Source organism: Tympanuchus pallidicinctus, unplaced genomic scaffold (genome assembly GCF_026119805.1).
Source record: "Tympanuchus pallidicinctus isolate F22 unplaced genomic scaffold, pur_lepc_1.0 scaffold5, whole genome shotgun sequence".
NCBI classification, from domain to species: domain Eukaryota; kingdom Metazoa; phylum Chordata; class Aves; order Galliformes; family Phasianidae; genus Tympanuchus; species Tympanuchus pallidicinctus.
Window position 1 is genome coordinate 14,509,585 of NW_026294769.1, and position 23,841 is coordinate 14,533,425.

At 39.4% G+C, this 23,841-nt stretch overlaps 1 protein-coding gene across 1 annotated transcript; it reads left to right on the plus strand.

Annotated features, from left to right (window-relative positions):
* The first annotated feature begins 3,514 nt into the window (after positions 1-3,514).
* Positions 3,515-23,793, plus strand: SLC6A19 (solute carrier family 6 member 19). Its single transcript, XM_052704713.1, has 12 exons — positions 3,515-3,867; positions 10,656-10,796; positions 11,437-11,574; positions 13,417-13,598; positions 14,069-14,179; positions 14,924-15,036; positions 16,849-16,977; positions 18,133-18,289; positions 19,198-19,402; positions 20,034-20,193; positions 22,165-22,327; positions 23,114-23,793. The coding sequence occupies exons 1-12, from the start codon at positions 3,666-3,668 to the stop codon at positions 23,321-23,323; spliced, it is 1,911 nt and encodes a 636-aa protein (XP_052560673.1). The 5' UTR covers positions 3,515-3,665; the 3' UTR covers positions 23,324-23,793.
* Positions 23,794-23,841: the final 48 nt, after the last annotated feature.

Below are 23,841 nucleotides of genomic sequence, written 5' to 3' on the forward strand. Positions count from 1 at the left end.
ACCAAAACCGTCTTGGGCTATGCCTACTGAAAATAGCCCTATGCCTTCACCAGACACACCAGCCCTTGCCAGGTTAACCAAAGGAGCTGAACATGTTGAGTGCTGCCAGGAGCCCTGTACATCATGCCTGGACCTGTCCCCACAGAAGGAAGCAGGCCACCCCTTCCTTACTGTTTTACTCATCTCTATCCATGGTATCATTCTTCTACTTTCCTCTCTTACATTTTCCTGAGGTCTTCATCGTCCTGCAAGGTGAAAGACATATTCCAGCTGGATATCAGGAAGAGGTTCTTCACCAGAGGATGGTGGCATGGCACAGGCCGCCGGGGCAGTGGTCATGGCCACATGTTGCTGGATTTCTGAAGTATATGGTAACACTCTCAGCTATCTGGTCTCATTTTTGGGTAATGCTGTGGGGAGCCAGGAGTTGGACTCGGTGATTCTTGTGGCTTCTTTTCAACTTTGGATATTCTGCAATTCTATGATCTAAGAAAAGTCCTGCATAACTCTAAGGAGAAGTTAATTGCAGAGCAAAAGAAAGGGCCCTGTTGAATAAGCAAATAACTGTGCATCTCTGGCTCTGTGCGGCAGTGCACAGCCTGGTGCTGCAGTCAGTGTGAGTTGAGAAAAGCTTGTCCTACGACACGCTGGGGAATAAGCCATTGCTGCAAGTGCATTCGATGCACGGTACGTTGTTTGCTCCAATCCACAGGGTGGCAATGTAGGCAGCCCCTTGGCCAGCTGCAGCTGGTGGCAGTGCTGCTGCAGGTCCTGCGCAGAGGCACAGTGCTGCCGAGACACACCGTTAGCTGTGCATCAATAAAGTCGAGCTAGGTGCTGTACCAGCAGATCTGCTTCTGCACATGTTTAACAACTTAAAAGCCGCTGGAGCCTGGCATTACCAAAGTAAGAGAAACTCTGAAATGTATTCTTGGATCCTGATGCAAACTGAAACTTAGAGAGAAATTTGCATATCACCTGAACATTCCACATCATTTATTTCATATCATGTCAGTTAACCCTCCAGTAATTTGGTTCCCAATGGAAGATAAGATTATTCCTGCTATCATATATTCATAGAATCATAGAATTGCTCAGGTCGGAAAAGACCTTAAAGATCATTGAGTTCAACCACAACCTAACCATACTACCCTAACTCTAACAACCCTCTGCTAAATCATGTCCCTGAGCACCACATCCAAATGGTTTTTAAACACATCCAGGGATGGTGACTCAACTACCTCCCTGGGGGACCTATTCCAGTGCTTAACAACCTACATCAGCTTGCATGGCACTGAAGGAGAACTATGGTATTTTAGCATTAATAAATTCCATACAGAATCTCACTTACCAAGGATTTATGATTATATATCATCATTAACATGTATCTATGATAGAAATTGTTTGGACACCATATTATCATAACCAGATTCAGATACTGAAAAAGGTTCTATGTATGACTTCACGAAGTCTAGAACTAAACGCTACAAGCCAGAGAAATTAGAAATATAAATCAGGAGATGTTTGCTTTTCCTGACTGCCTTTTGTCTGTTGTTTATTACTGTCTCATATTTCCTACAGTGTGAATGCTGGGATCATCTCCTGATTCGAGCGGAATAATAACCCAGGATGAGCATGCAGTTTCTTACTCCTTTTCCAAAAGGTCAGTGTTCTTCTCTGAGTCTAGAAATACAGGTACTGCAGTTTGGAAGTTCTCTATTCTCACTTTTAAGTGAAAATTACTTCTTCTGCACAAGGGAAGCACAGTAAAGATAGTTGTTTTGGATGTCTGTGAAGCAGTTGCCACTTTACCACAGCTGTGTATTAGCTGAACTAAATTGGAGATATAAAGTGAATAAAGAAAGAAGTAAATCTGATGATGGCCAAAAGCAGAAATGATGGTCTGGGGGAACGTTACTGGTGCATTTGCTCAAGCTGAGAAACAGACCTTTTGTCACTCTTCTACTAATGACCAAGGACAAGAGTAGTAGCATGTTAGTGAAATGTCCATGACACAAGCTCAGAAGTACCAAAATACTGGAAAAAGTGGAGTATCATTCAGGCAGAACTCAGTGTACTGGAGTTGCATGAAGTGGGCTAAATTTAAAATATATTTGGGTAACTTAGAAAAGGGTATTCTGCTGCAGGTTAGGAACCACATAAGAAGAAGAAAAGCTTTGATCCAGTGGTAATCAGGAGACAGATAATCTGCAAAACTGACGAAGTCATGAAAAAGGCAAATGATATCACTAGGAAGATTATAGAGATATTTCAAGTAAAGGTAAGGAAATACTTGTGTCTGATTACAAGGCACAGGAAAAATCCTGGGCTGCTGTATATGGTTTTACTTTTTCATGTCAAGGATGAAGATTTTTTCTGTAATTTCTCTATTTGAGATACAATGGAGAACCCTTTTGCACATAAGAAACTAATCACCTTGCTATATATAGCCTAGCAAAAGTAAAACCGAGGATGTTCAAATGCAGGAATCAGCTTTGTGCTGACCTATGGCTGTCATAAGTGGAAATGAAAAGGAGATGGACTCATATGCAATATGACTAGAAATTAGTTTTTTTATAAAAAAAAAGAAATAGAGACAAGTTCACTTCTTTAAAGCAGAAAGCAGGCATAAGAACGTTGAAATTCTAGATCAGTCTTTAAGTAACAGGGAATAAAATCAATTTTAATCGACATGTTGCAAGGGGGTGTATTTGTTTGCTTTGGAAGGGACTGGACATAGAAGATCCCTTCTAGTTCTTTATATTGATCACCCTGTAAGTCTTAGCTGACAAAATTCTCACGACATAAACTATGTTAGATATTGTATGTATTTTCTGAAGCAACTACTTGCCTACTGATAATAGTGAAGAACAGAGCTGTGTTGTTATGATTGTACTGAGAGGATGAGGAACCCAAGTGGTATCTGTGATATTCATTAGCCAGTGTTTCTCTTTTCCTTCTGACCATCATAGGGCCATTGAAAAGGTGAAGGGACCTTTGATTCCTGTCCATTTACAAGATGTTCTAAACTAGTTGTAAGGGTAAGTAGATAATGCTTATAATTGTAAATTTTATAATCCCTTTTGTTCTCCATCCTTTCTGTCTGAGCATTTAACAGAATACCTCTTGCAGAGAAAGAAGAAGATGCTTCAGTAGTTAGCATATTCTGTGGGAAACTGAATGGAATGATGATTCACAAGTTTATATTCACAATAAAAAAATAAAAAAAAAAAAACCGATGAAGCCTCCACTGACTTACAAGGCCAGTGGAATCACTTTACTTCATATCTGCTGGGGTTATATATGTATTTAAGTGAGTTTAAACAGGGGAGTGGCAGTGACCTTATAGGTGATTACAGTTTATAGCCAAATTATCTCCTGAATTACATTAACTGAAATCAATGCCTTATACTAGATGAACAGACTGTTCCATAAAACCTTGGCAGATAAAGCATTAATAAGTGTTGGAGCTGACTTGGTCAATTGGATGATTTGCTGACGCTTCTTTTTACCACAGCTCTGCAGTTTCAAGTTTAGTGCCAAAGGTTCACTACATATAGCTGAAGACAGCAAATAGATGGTCTCTTTTTGTGCAGATTTCTAACTAGCTGCCTGTTTCACAAACTCCTTGCTGTGGGAGCTTTTTCAGGAAGGAAATTTAAAACATGGTGAAGTTACAGCTACCCAATCCTGGCCTGGAGGACAGGATACCTTCTCACACAGAACTTGAGGTCCTTGAGAAAGAAGAAGCAGACTCCAGACCTAAATGGGACAACAAGGCTCAGTACATGCTGACATGTGTAGGATTTTGTGTTGGCTTAGGAAATGTGTGGCGGTTTCCATATCTCTGCCAGAGCCATGGAGGAGGTATGCCTTTAATTTATCTTAACTAATGCTGTGTGTAAGCTAGGCTTAAATTCACTTTTGGGAAACAAATAGTGAAATACTTTGTTTAGAACAGGTCAGTTCCTATAGAGACAGTGATGGTCTTCTCTAGAAGACTGTCTGATGGAGAGGTTATTTCACAGGTTGTAAACTTCCACTAAGTCATGTTGGTGACAAGAGAAAAGGGACTGTTTTTATTTTGAGAAATGATTGATGCAATCAGCTTTGTGCTGTCATGTAAGCAGTATGTTTTCTCAGTTTAAAATTCTAATCATGATCCTAAATGATCTTTTCATAATAGGGTCTTCACTGGTCTTGGACTGATCTGTGAATTGCTTGTAGTGTCAGTGTGCAAATGATTTACAATATCAGCAGTAAAAGCACAAAAGTAATTGACTTTTTTTTATTTTTAAGTTAGTGTTATTAAGTCATTCAAATTCTGAATATATATTGTTTACCATTTAATTTACTGTGACTTCTTAGGGTTCAAGTTAGAACTAAATGACCATATTTTAAAATTCTCTGATTTGCTGTTAGTTCTTAAAAATTACCTTAAGCTGGATCATTGCTTAAATATTATACAACAACATTAATATCCCACTGTGTCTACTTTCCCTCTGAAACAGTATTACACGTGTACATTTGTCTCAAACCTGATTTTTCTGTAAGGGAAGCAATACGTAACTTATTTCAGATGAAAAGCTGAATACGAGCCAAATGTAGGTATGTTGACATTGAAACTCATTTGCACGTGTTCCCCACATCTACTGCTCTAGCAAGTGATAGATTTTGGGCAACTCTTGCATGCTGAGTCAAGCTGTCAAGTTGGGGATGATGCATACAACTATACTTCAGCACCAGGAGCTTGCCATGCTCTCAACAGTTTTCTGAAAGTCTGTTCTGCCTGGTATCAAGTTGGCATCTGCATTGCACTCCAGGATATGAGTAAAGTGTTTGCTCGTTTGGAGTATTTGATCCTGAAGGAAAAAGGAGCAAATCTATGTCTTAAAGATCCGTATTTTGAAGTAATTTTCATTAAATGTACATGGAGAGATGTTTAAGAATTGATCTTCTTAGTTGGAGTAGGGATCAAGGAGGGCTTTGTCAAGAGCTACTGATACAAACTCAGGGGCATCTGGCTACACATTATTCAGGTGACTTGCAAGCATAAATGTTTTTATTACTAAGTTTTTTTAAACATTGACTGATGTTTAGGGCATACAGAGTGAGGTGAAGGTCACTTGCAGCGTTGCCAGCTCTTGTAACAAAAAGGTCACACGTTGGACAAGAAGAGTCATAGCCCTCATTCTGCAGCTTTTTCCAAGTTAACCCAGACAAAACCTTGCAGGTTGACTTGGAAGCAGGCTAATCCAGCACCTGAGATGGTTTTTACTATTTTTCAGCATTTCACTGCTGAAATATGAGGAATATGAAAAATGAGGAGAAAGGAATATCTCTGCCTGTACCAAGATTTCTCCTTACAAGGTTAAATGTTTAAATAAGGGTAGCACAGGACCCTCAGGCGCTTCCATTCCTGTTTCTCAGGGACAGCTCCCAAATGCAGTAAGGGCAGGGCAAGAACCTGCTACCTGAAACAGCAACTGTTGGCTGTCACACATCTTGTTTGGTGTCATCTGCAGGCTGCTCAGATCTGCTGAGGCCTTGGTGCCTTACTGTCAGCAGGTGGTGTGTGAGGGGAAACATGAAGAGAAGAGACAGAGGATAAGAACAAATCCTAAGTCATCACAGAACCATAGATTATCCCATAAAGTACATGTAGATTCAAGGTTGTGTAAGTTGCATCATGAAGATACTTTCCAAGTGTCTAGAATTGCAATCTTAGCCTCTTTGTCTTTAAAATACAAGTTAAATGGATTACAGTTTAGAGCCATTTAGCACCAGTGAGATCTGCTAGCAAGGGTGTACATTTTAAGCAAGGATTCTTTAGGATTAAGTTGGATGTCCATCTAGTTTGTGAATCAGCATTTGCACATTTGATAGTCCTCATGAAATGTAAATGACATACAGGGATTCACAAAATATATCCTTGTTGTTAATGAACTTCTTTGAAAGTGGATTTTTTTTTCAGGGGGTTGTGAAAAATTGCTTTTGTTGGAGGTACATAGGAAGACAATGTTATATAGACAACTCTTATTTTCAAATGTTTGTGTTTAAATACAGAATTATTTGAGGGCTGCCTCTTCCTGCACATAAAACTGTGGTCACATTTTAACTACATCCAAACACAGAAAAAGAAACTGATGCTTACACAATTTGCTTTTGTTGCTGTGGATTATAAGTTCATATTTTTAAAAAAGAACTATATTCTACTATAAAAAAAAAAAGTACAGTAGAGCATATTCCATCTTTTTAAAAATAATGTGAGTCTTAAAATCTGTAAATACATCATTACCACTGGGAAGCTAGACTTCAATACACACATGATGTAAAAGCTGCAGTGTTTGCCCCAGTGCTTTCACTCGTGTAATGATATCGAGACTTCCTCTCATTTGATTGCTATCTCTGACATTACACATAGCTTTTGTTTAATCGTTATTGAGCAACATGTCATTTAATCAACTGTTAAACATTTTTGTTTCATCCCTGATGAGTATTATAAAAAAGAGGATGTATATTTAATGTTTAATCCATCAATAAAAATAAGTCTCTAAGTCTACAGCTCACGTATGTCTCTAGTAGACGTTGCCACTTTTTCATCTCCATGCGTGACACACTGAATGAAGTGGTGACAATGACACCAGCAGTCAATACAGGGTAGCTTCCTCTCTGGGACTGGTATTCTAAGTACTGCTGAACATTCAGGATATGATAATGTAAACATCTCAGCCTGAAATTTATCTGTGTTCCCTTTTCTGTGAAAGCCTTTTTTTTTTTTCAATTTTACATTAGAAAATCTTAGATTGCACTTCTTATGAAAAAAAAAAGCAATAGTTCTACAGATGCATAGATACGTGTTCTGTAATACAGTACTGAAGCAGGATCAGAATGCAATATCTCAGCTGGAAGGTCTTCAGACTGGAAAGATTGCTCATTATTTATATACGTTTATAGTGTATTAATTACTGTTATTCGGTAACTCTATGAAAGGCATCCTTTTTCTTTCTGTGTATGTGCAAAGAAGGTAATGGAGTCCCTTTGCTCTCTCAAGAGCATGTCATGTTTAAATACTTCTTTTACAACACATTAATAAAAATACCTCTCGTATGTATCCTGAGGCCTCAGGAAATCCACTAGAAGTTGATGGAGCTCTTGTGGCATGTCCTCTCACCATAGAAGATGGCTTAATATTGAGAAACTTGGAGCAGTACATCACGCTGTCCATGGAGAGAGTTCTTTGTGTATGGATAGTGCTATTCCTGAATCTCATTACCTCAGAAAGTGAGCCTCAGTGTCTATCCAGTCTGCTAGAGCTGGGTGAGTGGAGGTGCACTTTGCAGTTAAGATTTGCAAGAATGGCTCAGCCATGGAAAAAATGAAGCTCAAGACAGAATATAAATCAGCCTGCTTCCTATCTGAAAGTGAAAAATTGATACTACCTTTGAATGATTTCTAAAGGAAATGTTTCATAAGGAAATGCTTCTAATTCTTCAGAGGATGGCCTGATCTTCCCTCTTGTGCTAGCCAAGGTGATAATTACAAAAATATATATTGTTTTTCTTGATAAGTATAAGAAACAAGTGGCCATAGGTTAAAATGACTATAAAAGCTGTTTACTTCCTTATACAACAAGATCTTTGACCACGGTGAGAATTTCTAAGTCATTGAAAGACCTCACTGTTGCCTGATTAAGAACAGAGATTATTAGGAAATTCATCTTAGGAGAACTATGTGCTGGTCCATTCTTGTAAGTTGAGATTCAAAAGGTGAAAAGGAGTGCAAATGAGGAGTATTTGGATCAGGTAATTATATAGATACTCATGGTGGTCTACAGCCCCTTGTGAGGGGAATGGAGGGGCAGCACTGAGCTCTGCTCTCTAGCAAACAGCAACAAGGCCCAAGGGAATGGGATAGAGATGTGTCAGGGGACGGCCAGGGTGGGGATTAGGGAAAGGTTCTGCACCTGGAGGACAATGGACATGGAAAAGACTGCCCAGGGTAGCTAGCACAGCCCTAAACTACAGGAACACAAGGAGTGCTTGGATAACACTTTCAGATTTGTGCATTAACTCCCATTTTGTCCTGTGTGGAGCCAGAAGCTGGTCTTGATGATCTCCTAGATCTCTTCCAGATCAGGGCATTCTGTGATTCTGTGATCCATTGCTGAGGAAGGTCTTTAGCGGAGAAAAGTGAAATTGATGTACGGTAGAAGCCTATCCAGCAGCCAAAATGGAAACTAATAAGGCAAGATCAAGATGGAGCAGGCATACAAACTCTGTAGGGTCAAGTTGTAGACTATTATGAAGTGTCTTGAGATTCTGGTATAAAACTGAGAGAACACTCTGGAACTAAAATTGCTGGTATAAACACAGTCATATTGTCCTTGTCTCATCTTACCCTCAGGAGAGCTCTGGGACTGAGTGGGACACGAGGGCAAGTGTGAGCCAACCTGATGTGAGATAGGAGAATATGACCAGCTTTTATCTCCGTACATAAATAACTTGATCTCTATGAAAGGGCAGAGGTTGTGTGTGGTGAGGTTGTCCCACTGACACTCCCATGCAGAGAAGAAGTCAGCAGGATGTACAAAGATGGATCACAGTGGTGAGAGAACACTTACCACATACACTGCATAAGTCCTACTATCTGTAAAAGCAAGAATGAAACAGCTGGGAGAAGTTACTTACAGGAATAGGGTGGAGTATCAGTTGAGTACAAACTCTCCGGAGCCAAATCTGCAAGCACTGCATGCCTTATCAGATTAAGAGGGGCCCTTAAGTGTGTATCAGATCACGTTCCAGCACACCTAAGCAAGTCTATAAAGACAAAATGGGACAGCTAATTAACTCTTCTGCATTGTTAGCAGTGGCTCTGGGTAGCAGTAGTTCAGTTTCCCCAAGTATAGGCTGGATCACCATCCTCCATTCCTTTCTGGTGTTAAAAATGTCCTGATTTTCCTCTAAAGTGAGAGAGTAACAGTCTGGGCCACCTTGATCTAACTTGTAGCTGCAAGGCTCTTGATCTTGCAAGGACTGCCTGGTCTCTGGAAAAAGGAAAAGAAGCTCAGACATGCAAAGTGGGGAAGAAAACAAATGGAATACTGTTCTCTCTCATGATGATGCCTACGTACTGCATTTACCAAATCAACAGAGTGACACAGAAAAAACTGAGAAAGAGTCAGTAGAGCTGGAATTTTAGCAAAATTCCTTACAAATATCAGTTCATTTTTTTCACTAACGAAAACCATTCCCCAAATTGTTCTTTTTGGCTCTCTTTTGAGGCCTCTTCAGTCTGTCAGTCCTGCTTTTGCAGTGATATCAAATGAGCTACAGTGATTTTGAACAGTTTTAGATTTTTAGTAAGAAGTTTTTGTGTTGCTAAATGAAACGCTCTAAAGAAGTCTGGAAAAACTGTGTCTGTACAGTTACTTTTTGAATCTTGATTCAACAAAAACATATTTTCTAGTTCATCAGTGGTTATCATTCAACCTGAGGTGTGGCATGCACATTTTCAAAGTGCTCAGCATTCTGAATAGCATTTTATGCATTTAAATGTCAGTATCAACAGTGTTTACCAAATCTTTAAAATGTAAATCAAAGATAGGTGAATAACTAGAATTGTTTGAATTCTATAAAAGTAGAAAGAAAAGGAGCATAGTTGGCTAATTTCACTGTAATAGTGACCAATTGAAACAGCAATGTTGATTTTAGCAGACTTCATTTAAGCCCATAGAAAATTTTAATACAGATTATTTGCCATGTATGCCATTATAAAGATATACAGTGAAGTAGCTGAACACATACTATAGATCTTCCAAAAATATTCAACTGCCTTGGATTAAAAACCATAGTTCCCATTCTTCAAATTTTCTCCATCACTTTCTATACAGTTTTCATTGCATACATAAGGAAAAAGTCAGCAGGTACCCAAACATGAGCAGTTCATTCTGCATTTTTTTTGTTCACATTCCTGTACTATTTACCATCTGTGATTGGAAGCTGATGATAGTTTGTAATGACATTTAGCTATAACTCTATTAAGACACAGTTTTCAAGCATTTGCCTCTGCACTTGGGTATTCCAGTGTGGTGTTTTATGTTATCTCCATGTCTGCGGAGCACTTTATTAAGAAAAAAAATGAACAAGAATTAAACTCTGAACTTCAGATCTCACCTACTAAAGCATAACACTTGTTTTATACAGTTTTCAGGAAGAGTTATTGGCCATTTTATGGAGACAACCTTATTGGGGCTGGCACCTTGCTCCATGCTCCTGCCTAATTGTTCTTAGCTCATTCAACAACTACTTATAACTTGGATGATTCACAGTTACAAAACTTTTACAGAAAAAAATGAAAGTCATTCCAGGAAAGTAATAGTCTTACCTTCATTGCCAATCCAAAGGTGGCTCCTTCAGAGTTTAACCTTGGAAGTGAATAATTTAGGTGTGTGTTTGCCACTTGGGAAGAATAACAATTCCTATCTGGAAACACACACACAATGAGGTTTCCTGCTTGGACATTATTCAAAGGCATTGTAGATGAATTAGAGAAGGGTTTCCACAACTCACTGTTCGAAAACCCAGAACTGAAGTTTGTGCTTTACTGTTGTATGTCAGTGAAAAGGAAGCTTCTTTTTTTCTTGTCCATTACAGGAGCCTTTATGATCCCTTTCCTGATTTTGTTGATTCTGGAGGGTATCCCCCTGCTTCATCTTGAGTTTGCCATTGGTCAAAGGCTAAGGAAAGGCAGTGTGGGAGTTTGGAGTTCCATTCACCCTGCCCTGAAAGGTGTTGGTAAGTCTGATGAGGATATAAAAAGCCACATAATAAAGCACTAGAACTAAGAACAAAGCTTCAGACTTTTCTTGTAGTGTGCCATATTCTGGTTGGATCAGACGGTCGCCAGAGGAACTTTCCAACCTGGACCATGACACTCTGTGATTCTGTGATCGTCACATACTTGAAAGGGATACAGACAGTTAAGATCACCGATGCAACAACTGTGTCTGTTAATCAATTACAAAAGATATTGCATGTGGAATTTTTCTAAATTCTTCAGAACCTAATTGCTCTCAGGACCTAATCATTAGCATTTACTCTCTCACAGAGAAGTCACCACAGGTTACTGGGGAGCAAGTGGAGAAGGAGAGATACTAACTTGATTCCTACAGCTTTTCACAGGCTTTGCCTTCTGGCAGCCGAACATTCCATACAAATAAGATTAGTTCACACACCTCTACCTACCTCTGTGGTGACACTGTGGAGGAGAAAGACAATCTGGGTCACATTTAGGAAAAATTCAGTTGATCTGTACATATACTTAGCTTCTCAGATTTCCTAGATATCAAAAGGCAAAACTGTGAATAGGAACTGTCCTCACTGGTGGGAGTTAATCTGCCCATAAACTTGGCTCCTAAATTCTGTTCTTTTTCAGGCATAGCAGCAATGTGTGTATCTTTCCTGGTGAGTTTATATTACAATACTATCATTGCCTGGGTAATGTGGTATTTCTTCAACTCCTTCCAAGAGCCCCTGCCTTGGAGTACCTGTCCTCTCATTGATAACAGAACAGGTATGTTCTATGAAATGTTGCATTTTGACTCATAGTACATTTATTTGTCTGTAGCAACCACACTAATGAGGGCTTTTTCTGTAAGACAACAGTAAGACAAGCCAATACTGTCAGGAATATTGGGCTATTTTAATATTTGTGTTCTGTAAAAATGCACACTATATAAAGATTGATATTTAATCTTTGAGGCCAGCATGGATGCTTTATATGAGACTTTGAAGCTGAAGTCACTGGAAAGATTTTGACAGATGTATTTACATTCAGAATATTCACAAAGTGCAAGTTTAGCATAAGCATTAACATTTTCCAGATTTAAATGTGGCCCTTCTTCTCTGGCCATTCAAATATGGCATATGTAACTCACATATGCCAGCCTGATTGAAATACTGCTGAACAGCACTTCCGTGTTTCTTACAGCAGTTATCGATGCTAATATTAAGTAGCAGAAATACTGTGAAATGGCGAAGTAACGTCATTAATGATTTGGATTTACAAAAAAAGAAGAAAAAAAAAAAAGCTAATTATATTTTGAATCTTCAATCTGTAACCAGGAGTAAAATGGATAATTTGTTCTCCATACTGATTTAAAACAGTGCTGAGAGTTTCAAAGCAATCTGTAAGTTATGAAACAGTGTCTACATATTGTAGTCAGCTTTGAGCTTCTCATCTGAACAGAAATATAAATCACTGGTAAAAATGTGGGAGGAAATATAAAGGTTTTGTCTATACCAGTGAGAGATGCCAAGACAGCAGGTTTCACGTACACAATGCAAAAATCAATTTCAGTCCCTGTTTGTGCTCTCCCATTTCTTTACCAAAAACCCTTTGATAGCTCATTGAAAAGGAAAAGAAATGAAGAAGAAAACATATGCATGATCTACATTAAATATCATTGTCTCATGATATGAGAGCAACTTTGTTGTTCACAACCAGCCCTGCACAAGATTGCATGGAGCAAAGGAGCAGGTTGTTCCCATGGATCAGTGAGCGGCCCTTTAGGGCTGCACTCCTCCAGCATCATGCAAGGGCAGGGCAAGGCAGAGTATTGCATGGCTCAGCGTCTTGCAGGTAGCTGGAAGTCCAGCTTAGAATCATAGGATCACAGGATATCCCAAGTTCAAAGGGATGCATAAGGATCATGGAGTTCAACTCCTGGACTCCAATTTGAGCTGACAAGTCCGTAAATTATGCCCTACAAGGCAGAAAGATGAAGTATTGCTGACTGGTGGGAGGTGAAGAGCCCTCAGGCTGCAGGAGGCTGCAGGCAGGTGCCCAGACTTTACCAGGCGAGACACAGCAGAGTGTACATTGAAAGCCCAAAACAGTTATTTGGCTTGTTGTTTTTTTGGTTGGTTTTGATGTTCTTTGAGATGAAGCGTGAAAAGTGCACAACCATTATAAAGGTCATCCTAGCTACTTTTCTTCTGCATAAAAAAATAATCCATTCAATATACATGCATGTATGCTCATAAGTCCTCTACTTATTTTCCTTGGCACAAGAGGATTCTAATTGCATTTGTAGGAAGAAACAAAAAGCACATAGAAGGAAGAATCTTTGAAAGAGCTTCAAAGAATGGTTGAATTAGCCATGGATCAATCCTCTCACTTTAACTAATAACAATGACAAGAAATGAAGAATGACTAAGAAATAACAATGACAACTGTACCCCTGTTAAATAATACTCTTTTTGAAAATTTAAAATCTGTTTAGCAATGAAAATTTTAAAATCTGTTTAGCAATGAAATCTTCCAACAACAAATTAGTTGACTTTACATAGTACAGTTTTGAACACCGGTATTTATTATTTAACCTGCAGAAAGACCATAATTTTGTGGTTTCAGATTACATTGAAGAATGTGCCAAGAGCTCTCCCGTGGATTATTTCTGGTATAGAGAAACATTAAACACCTCCACTTCTATTGAAGATTCAGGCACTATACAGTGGTGGCTTCTGTTATGCTTAACATGCGCATGGGGCATACTGTATGTGTGCACAATCAGAGGCATTGAAACAACAGGAAAGGTACTCTATTTTGTTTTATATGAAACAGATGACTTTCATTATGCTGTTGTGAGACCTTATTCACACGGATCTGAACACAGCGTAGAAACTGCCTGTTTTAATGACTGAATGCATGTCTAAAATTTCAGGTGTCATCATAGGGTACGTTTTTTGAAGGAGAAAGCTGAATGAGATGGAAATTGATCTGATTTAACCTGATTTTATCGATGTGGACATTCACTTGAGCAGCTCAGCTTACTTGTCCATAGAGACTCTAGAATAAGAGTCTTTAAGTATCATCACCTTAACGTTAACGTTTGCAGGATTGAGGCACTTGCCTTTTGCTGACCATTTTCTTCAAAACATATCTGTACAAATTTACCTGGGTGTGTGCCAGTCCTTGATATCATCTGTGCAAGTAAACATTATTCTGAGACGCCCTCAGCTAAGTGCTTCATTCTAAGTGTTTTATTTACATACTCCTTGTGCAGGCCGTGTACATAACATCAACTCTTCCATACCTTGTGCTTACCATTTTTCTAATCCGTGGCTTGACACTGAAAGGATCAGTCAATGGAATCGTGTTTCTCTTCACTCCAAACGTAAGTCACTGCTTAGTCCATGCCGTGTCGAAACCACGATGGAGTTCTCTCTGTAATTAACAACTGAGTGAAAACGAATCTCCTCTTGTCGTGCCTTTCTGGCTGACCCTCAGGCATCTTAAAAGCCTTGATTCCAACAGGTGAATCAGATGTAAAACATACACAGACACGTGTATACTCTCCCCATCTCCTCCATCAAAACCTGTTATAAAAAATGGAAGGATCATTGCAGATATGCAAGGGAGCTGTTTCAAGGGAGCTTGCTTGCTTTTCCAGGGATGCCTGGCATTCTAGTTAAGGGTGAGTCTAGATTGAAAGCACAAATCACATAGCTGGGAGGAAAACCATCTAATTGGGACAGCTGTACAAAAGACCTACTAGGATGGCTTAACTGTGCAACAGATTTTAAACAAAATTTGAAAAGATTTTCATGTTTGATGAGCAGACCTCTGAGTGGTCACTGCTAATGCAAAATAATGACCTTTCTGAAATGGGCATGGCAACTGTCAGCTATTTACTAGAAAGTCAATTGTTTATCAGTTTTCAAAATACTTGCAGAAAACCTGCAGATAGGTTTGCATTTGAGGGGAAAAAAGAAAAAAAAAGTAAGTATGATGAAAGAACAGACAATTTTTACACTCTTTAAAAATGTAAGTACTGCATGTCTGACATTCTTGTTGTTTAAAATTCCTCATACTCAGCCTAACTAGAAATGTTACATAGACTGTATGTCTGATGCCCCAGGTAACTGAGCTGGCTAACCCAGTGACATGGCTGGATGCGGGTGCACAGGTGTTTTACTCTTTCTCCCTGGCCTTTGGAGGCCTCATTTCATTCTCCAGTTACAACCCTGTTCAGTAAGTATTCAGGCAAAAGCCATTTTTTACATGAATATTTAATTCTTTCAAAAGAAGCCTATCCACTTTGGCCCTACTGTTACGCAGTAATCATGAGACTGGGACACCATCCTGTGTACCAGGTAAGGCACAACTTGTCTTGCTGATCCTACTCTCAGGAGCCAAAGATTCCAGGTCCAAGGGCTGGATGACTTCCTAAAGAACAACAGTGTGGGTCATGTTAGAAAGCAGGGACTGGCTACCTGCCACAAGGCAGGAGCATGGCTTTGCTATTCCTCTTCACACAGCTAATGTTACATGCATTTCAAAGCAATTCACAGATGACAGCTGTAATCTTTTGATAAGGGATTAGAAGAGGTATTTAGGAATTTTTAAATTCAGATTCAGTTGCTTCCTTTGTGCATGAGATGGGGCCAAGAAAGAGATGGAGTACAAACACTCTTCACCTGGGGACTAACCCAACCAGCAAAGTAGGATGTAGTGCTGCATTCTGCCTCCCAAAATATTGGAGCAGCCATCAATGCTTCTTAGTGCCTGCCATCCTTTCATCATTGTCTTTTTGAAAGGCAAACTTCACGGCATTCTCTGAGCCCAATATTACTGACAAATACCTCCAAATTACCACAGTTTAGTGCAAGCTTTTGTTTGCTTTTTCCTTTTGGCTGATTTCAAACCCAAATCTTTCACCTTGCAGCAGAATACTCTACTTGCGTCCTACAATAATATGTGTATGCATACATGCGTGTGAGGCACAAATGCAATTGGTTTGGTTGCATTTGTGTCGAGGAGGGGCCTGAACATCTCACCTTCTCTGAAAGAAAGAAATACATTATATAAGCCTGTCTCACGATACAGTGAAAAAAATGACAGCAGAAATGGCAGAGAACTTCAACCCAGTGCCCTCAACCCCTTACATACCTTCTTGCAGTGCTATGAATCAGGAAAGATCACAAGTCTTTGCTGGCTTTCGTCGCCTCTCGAAGGTGATCATAAAATTAAATATGACAACATCAGATTAATCCCAATAGCCCTGCCTTGTCCAAGAGAAATACAATAACTAGAGTTTTATAGCCTTCTAATAAAACCATTAACTAATTTCAAATTGATTCTTTACCTATCCTCTCAGATGAAAGTCTCTTCCTGGCTATGTGGATTTTCCATCTCAGCACAGACAAGAAAAGAAATGTCTGCAGCAGAAAAGTCTCTACAAGGCAATTTAGCTTTCTCAGCAGAATAAATTACCTCTCCCACTTTCTCAGCCTACCATTCCCATAGTATTTCCAAAGTTTGGAGACATTTTGAGCCATCTTGCATCCAACGGTCAAACAAAACTCTTCCAAAATACTGTTGGCTACTGTATCTTCACCATACTGCAGTTTACTGGAAGCTTTTGTTTGCTTTTTCCTCTTGGCTGATTTCACACCCACATCTTTCACCCTGCAGCAGAATACTCTACCTGCATCCTACAATATGTGCATGCATACATGCATGTGAGGCACAAAGAGGAGGAGACATACTTTTTTGCTCCTCCTGTTCCACTTGCCATGGAAGTTAGAAAAAGACAGAGGCAATTATTCCTTATGCACAGGGTTATTTGAGGGGGATAAAAAAAGAAAAAAGAAAAGCATAGCTATTAGTTTGCTTAAGGCACTGAGTTTGAATTCACTAAATCTATCTTTAGCAGCTGCACTACAGTAACCTTAGAGCCCATACTGATGTACAAAAGCATCTGTAAACTACTTTTCTGTTCGTCTTGGTAGCCAGTTTTGGGGATGCATTTGAAATCCACTGTCTCTTCTCTCTGAATTGCAGCAATAACTGTGAGAAAGATGCTGTGATTATCTCTGTGATCAATGGCTTCACATCCATCTATGCAGCGACTGTCATATACTCCATCATTGGATTCAGAGCCACAGAAAGATACGATGACTGTTTCGACACGTAAGTTATTGAAAAAGCAGAGTATCCAGATGTTTGTTTGGCTGAAGCACTTCTCTTAGCGTGACCATAACGCCTCTATCATTTCTGAGTAATTACAGCTCACAAACACGTGCTTTTGGACCACCCGCTACCCCCCAAAAAAACAAAAGAACCTCACAGGGAGTGATAATTGTATGAGCTACTTCATTTCCTACATAGATGTTGTATAAGCAACCACATTTTACATTATTCCTCAGCGTTTCCAAAAGTAACAGGGGAGGTCATTCTGTATTTGAATGGTGGTGGCTTTTTTCCCTGAAACACCTGAGATATAACTGCAGTTAATGTGAATATCTGCAAACATCAAGGCAGATTCAGTTCATGACACATTTTTTTCATCAGAACACACTATAATACCTACAGTTTTAGAGTGAAATGAAATAATGCTGAGAAATGGCCACATCTGGACTACAGTGTAGGCACTTAATTACTGCTAGTGAGTCTGCATGCTACACAATTACCCAGAGCTAGAGTAACTAATCTTCCCATTTTACTTCATTTAATCTTTATCAAACACAGAAAAACTGTGTAGCAACTTTGCTAAAAATTGCAGAATTCAGAATTATCTCTGTTAGCTGAGCCAGTGCATGGCATAGATGCAATATAACCTTAGTCAGTTCCACATTTACTCTGCTTGTCACAGAGGTACCTAATTTCAATGGAGAAACTGAGTCTCCTTTCTCAGATGGGCTGCCAGGTGTCACAGGTACCAGTTAGCTCTGCCATACCCAGCTGGGGAAGTCCACGATGTGTAACTGCAAGCACCTGACACAACCCCAAGAGCTTCCCAGGCTAAACGGCTAAGCACATCCATTTGCAGTGCAAAGAGGAGCAGCCAGCTGTTGTAGGGATCTCCGAAGTGTCTGATCCCTTCAGCTGTGATCTGGGTCCTGAAAGACATCACTGGGCTCATCTGGGAAAAAGAAAGAAGAATTTCACTTGTGTGAAACCACTGGACTTCCCAATTTCCTAATCTGATCCTAAGCAGCAAAAGCTTTGATTCCTTTGAAACTTCTTTATGAAAGACATTGTGCTCTTAATAACTCAAGGATGAAAATGAATTCTGAGGGTGTTACAAATAAGCACTTTCAAAATACCTGTATCTCTCTTTTACAGAAATATTCTTACCTTGATGAATGCATTTGATTTGCCAGAGGGCAATGTAACCCAAGATAACTTTGAGCAAATGCAGCAGCTGTGCAACATGACTGATCCTGTCACTTTTGCAAGCCTTAATTTTGAAACCTGTGATCTGAAAAGTTTATTAAGTGAGGTAAGTATTACACTATATCTCATACCGATACCATTTATATTGCAAAAACTGTAGTAACATTTTTACTTTTATTCAATTAGCATTTTTCATTATGAGTGTGGGTGAGTTTTTTTGGTATTGCATTTTTTTTTTCTTTAATTATATTTCTACTCACTATGGTTTGCTTGGAATGCTCTTGGGCTAAAAGTTTACTTCTGTTTATTCCAAAGAATATTGTTTTGCTTTTGAAGAGAAAGGCATTTTAAAAGCAGTTAAACTCCTCTGAAAAGTCCTTTCAAATATGGCCTGGTGTAGCTGCTTGCTGCTGTTTTGACATTTCTATACAGCTACTGGCTGCAGCTATGGTGGCAGCTTCTGGCACATGTGATGTACAAACAGCTTTCCCAATGGTCATAAAAGCTTCTTTTGGCTTATATCATCCTTTGATGAACAGTTCATCACTGCTACCACTTTCCACCACAGTCTCACTTAGTGATAGTGCTTTATGGATGGCAGAACTATGCTAGGATAAACAGGTAATCAAGGCTAAATTGGAATTATAGAATCACAGAATGGTTTGGGCTGAAAGGGACCTCAAAGTTCAACCACTGCCACGGGCAGGGCTGCCCCCCACCATTTCAGCTGCCCAGGGCCCCATCCAACCTGACCTTGAGCGCCTCCAGGGATGGGGCACCACAGCTTCTCTGCATTGGAAACGAAATCATACAGCTTTTTGTTTTTTGGTTCCATGAAATAGGACTTGTATTATAATTACAGTGAATACATGGCTGCATTTGGAGATCCTTGTGAAAAAAAAAGAAAGTATAATTATTGTTGCATGCTGTAGCATACACCAACTCCAGTGAATACAGATGTACATTTGTGATGTTAGTGAAGCTAATTTTTGAAGCTTCTGAAATCTTACACAGGGAGTTGAAGGAACTGGCTTAGCCTTTATTGTCTTCACTGAAGCTATCACCAAGATGCCTGTCTCACCTCTGTGGTCCATCCTCTTCTTCATCATGCTCTTCTGCTTGGGTTTGTCATCTATGTTTGGAAATGTAGAAGGTGTGCTTGTACCTTTACAAGATCTCAAAGTCGTACCCTCTAAATGGCCTAAGGAACTCATTACAGGTAAGTGCTTTATCAGAGACAAGTGATCTCCACCCCCCTCAATTAGCAACTGATATGCTAAAAAATGCAGTGCTACCCAAACAGATTTATGGGCAAGTTTCTCCTAAAACTGATAAAAAATTTGGGGTGTATATATATGTATATATATCGATAAGCATACACATATATATATACGCAGAAAAGTTTCAGTGAGGCTTTATTCAGTCTAAAATTGAGTACTGCCCAAAAATGGAAACAAAGGGCCTTCCCTGTAGTCCTTGAGTCATACAGCCCATAGCAGTGCCATGTGAGGAATCTTCTGGAATAGAAGATATTCTGAGCTTGAGCACTTTGTGTCAGATGCCCAGAAAATGCCCTACTTCTATTCAAGGTGATGTGCCTCAGTTCTCTACCAGTCTTGTTCTCAGTTGCCTAGCAGGCACTGTTCCTCTGGAAGCCTTCCAGAAGGTGATGTAGTTCCTCAGCAGCAGTGGCTGCCCTGCTCACATGGCCACAATGTTCTGATACAAGCAACTCCTCAACACCCACAAGGAACCCAGAAGCCCACCACTAGTTTCACTAGTTGTTTGATTCTTTGGTTACTTTTGGTTTTGTGTCTAAATGTACTGCTGTTTTGTATTGTTTTTCACAGGTATCATCTGCGCAGGGTCTTACTTGATAGCTTTCATTTTTGTCCTGAGGTCTGGCAATTACTGGCTTGCTCTATTCGACAGTTTTGCTGGCTCCATTCCTTTGCTAATAATTGCCTTCTGTGAGATGTTTTCAGTTGTCTACATTTATGGAGTAGACAGGTATGAAACACAAGTTAAACATCACTAGCCAGTAGTGTATATATTGAGTAGTTGTATAGCTGCAGTCCTGCTGTAACAAAGTGCATATCATTTCTGTTATAGAAGTCACTAGAATTATGCAACTGTAGTTTAGGGTGGCTTGTATGATTTAGGTTTCTAAAAAAATTCTCAACAAGAAGAAATGATGCTTTGTTAGGGATTTGGTTGGGATTTTTGTTTGTATATGAAAGATGTAAAGTCTCTCATTCATGCACTGTGACAGATAATCCAATGTAACAATCAGCTAAAATAAATACATTCCAAAAATGCTACAAGGGAATATCAAGCATTACCAAGTGCCCTAGAGTGCATAAATGCCACTGTAACTCCTTAATGTTGTAAATATGGCAACATTTACAGTAAGCCTTTATCAGAAGAACTGCATAAAATATTTCACTAGCCGAAGCAAAGCATAAGCACGCTGGCACTGAGCTAAAAGCTTAGAACACAGGTATATTCCAGGATTGTTTAAAGCAAATGCCAGATGTTACTGCCCAAAGCAGGCATCGCCATGCAGATTACAGATACTGCTTTACAACAGGATTTTAATCCAAGGCTACCGAGATATGTTCCTGCTAGACTCAAGACCTTATCAATTCCAGCAGCAAGTAATTATCCTAGCAACTTTTTAGAGACTTAGAAAGTTCAACTTCTCCATCTGCCCATTCATAATTAATACATAAGAAATAAATACATAAAAAAAAAAGTGTGAGGCCTTCAGTCACTCATAGGTTCTTGCTCAAATCTGTATCAGCCCAAGCTGTGCTGCTCCTAGCGATGGGCAAAGGACCTCTGGCCCCTGTTCCCACAATGAGACTTTAATGCTACATGAGGAGGTGAGAGTCTGCTTAGATAAATTAGCTCCCTGTCTCAGCTCCTCATCACCATGTTCCACACACACTGGTGGGCTCTCTGGCCTCCAAAGCCCTGAGTCTCCCACAAGATGGGGTCCTGCCTTGGCAGGAGCTGTGTAGAATGCTCCATCTGCATCCCTCAGAGCTTGGCAGGCAAGACAGAGCACTCTCCGCAGAGGGACAGAGGACATTCATTCAGGGAAAGGAAGGAAGTGGATCCAAATCTGGGTCTGAAAATTCTATTCAGGAATGCTGATTAGATCCCAACCAAGCTTCTTTAGTTTTGTTGGCTAATTAGGCTTTTGTGTGTGGCTGCAGGGGACCATGTGTGCCTAGCTAGGGAAGATAAAGGAATAATAGAGGCCTCAAACTGCAAAACTAGTTTTTATTTAATAGTGTGTGTGCACATAGCACTGCATTATGTGTGGGGGTCATAAACAGGGTTCAGGATTGTGCTCACAACATCTGCAATACAGGGATGGACTCTTCTTGGGAGAACATATTTGTTCCATTTTCTACTGTGTGCTCAATGCTTAACCTGAATGACATATTTCTAGGTGCCCTTAATGAGCAAGTATGAAGATGAAATACTACTCAAACCAAGAAAACTGATAGAAATCCAAATTAAGCAAGCATTATCCATAGAATGTAATTTTAAAAATTATTCCAACTTGCTTCTTTGGAATACTGTCTTTCCTTTTAATCGATGCAGCTCTGAGATGCTTACAAAAAAACCCAACCCTGAAACAACTACCTGAAACTCCACCTACACTATCTCTTATTCTGAAACTATTTCATATATGCTTCACAGAACTCTTGAAGAAAGTACCTTTCCAAAAATAATTTTCCTACCTTACTTTCGGGAAGTATGAATTAGAAACTTATAATTACAGTAATCTCTCCCCAAATTCAGGCTGTGTGTGTCCATCTTGGGTGTCAATGTCAGTCCTCCACTCACACAGACATCAGCAAAGCATGGGGAAGCACGGTTGAGTGTCACTTGAACTCTCCTGCTTCTGGGCCTGCTTTTGACCCTTATGCATTTTTATTGTCCTGAAGTTCCTGTTCTTGCTCCTAGGTTTAACAAGGATATTGAGTTCATGATTGGACACAAGCCCAATATATTCTGGCAGGTAACCTGGAGAGTTATCAGTCCTCTCATTATGTTAGTTATCTTCTTATTTTATTTTGTGGTGAAAGTCAATGAAGAACTGCTCTACAGTGTTTGGAATCCTGAATATGTAAGTATAAAAAACCAAAATATTTATTTAGAATTACTTGGTATCTCCTTCTTCAATGTAAGAGTCATAGTCAGTTATATTCATCTTTCATCTCAAATAGGTTTCAGATTAAAAAAAGTTAAAATACAAAAAGCAATAATAAAAAAGTAGCACTTCAAAAAATAAGTCCTAAATTCAGCTTTACTGAAGTGAACAAAACCCTCAACCATTAATCCAATTTTGAGTGGGGCCTCAACAGGACCACTTCAACAGATGTCTGTTGCACGGTAGGGAGCATAGAAGAGCTGGAAACATCATGAATTTTCTGTGTTGACAAAAGACCATGTCTGTGAAAGCATTTTGTATTGGTTACTGTGTCCATCTAAAAGCACAGAACAGCAACGGTGCTGGTTACTCATCACCGACAGAAGAAATTAATATTCTCCTAACCGGATTTCTTCTTTCGTCTTCTAAATATACTTGCATAATTTAAGTTACAGCACTAAATCACCTACTTTTCCTTTCTTCCTCTTGAAGAACAATAGGCTGTATGTGGTACCAGGACAACAGAATGAAAACAAAGATGAGGGATTCATCATTTTCTGCAGGACTTCATCTCCTCCTTGCTTATCTGTTTTTCTCTTCTCTGGCCTTACAAAACTGGAAACTGCTCTTGAATCAGCAAATCCATGTGCCCTTGTGGCTAACTGCTGCTGCAGTACTGTTTCTCTTCTGTTAAAAAACTGAATGCACATATTTTCGGGTATTTGCTCCTCTCACTTCATACAACTTACTTTATTCTTTCAGGAAGAGTTCCCAAAACCACAGAAGATTGGATATCCTGGCTGGGTCTATGCTATTATTGTAATCATCGCTGGTGTGCCTAGTTTGATCATCCCTGTCTTTGCCATCTACAAAGCCATCAGAAATTGCTGTCAGAAGAGAAGTGATCGTACAGGCCTTATAAGCTCAATATCTGAGACGTCTGTTAATGGCAACTTAAAGAATTCAGCATAAAAGCATGTAAAAATGTGGAAGAATGCCTTGCTAAGAAAGCCAAAAGATTTTCTTTAAAGAATTCAGAATCAAATTTATTGCCATAAAAGGATAACTATGTGTTGTTTCTACGTAAGCGCTTGCTTACTTAGGAATGCAAGATACCGTGAAGAAGTGATAGCTTGGATCCTGGGAGCCACATTTGCAAAACAGGCCAAATAATTTCTCCTGCTTCTGGTTTTGAAGCCAGTTTGTTTGAAACTGGCTTGGAGGACTCTGTCTGGGGATGCACTGCGCTTGGCAAGCTTTAAGTGACTCTTCCCTGTCTAAACATTCTGGTTGGGTGACCAATCTGAAGGGTAATTTATACTGACTTCTATTGCACGTTAAATTGTTTTTACTTTACATGCCACTGTGTTGCACAAAGCCACCACTATTATATCTCATTCAGAAGTTAAAAATATTTAATAAAAACATTTCTAAGAACTAGACAGATTGATTCATGTATAATTCTGGGTATTTTATTATTCTCCTGTCCA

Coding starts and splice junctions, on each gene's coding strand:
- SLC6A19 (XM_052704713.1), top strand. CDS start 3,666: ATGGTGAAGTTACAGCTACCCAATCCTGGCCTGGAGGACAGGATACCT. Junction 11,575..13,416: donor TCTCATTGATAACAGAACAG/GTATGTTCTATG, acceptor TTGTGGTTTCAG/ATTACATTGAAGAATGTGCC. Junction 15,037..16,848: donor TCCAGTTACAACCCTGTTCA/GTAAGTATTCAG, acceptor TCTGAATTGCAG/CAATAACTGTGAGAAAGATG.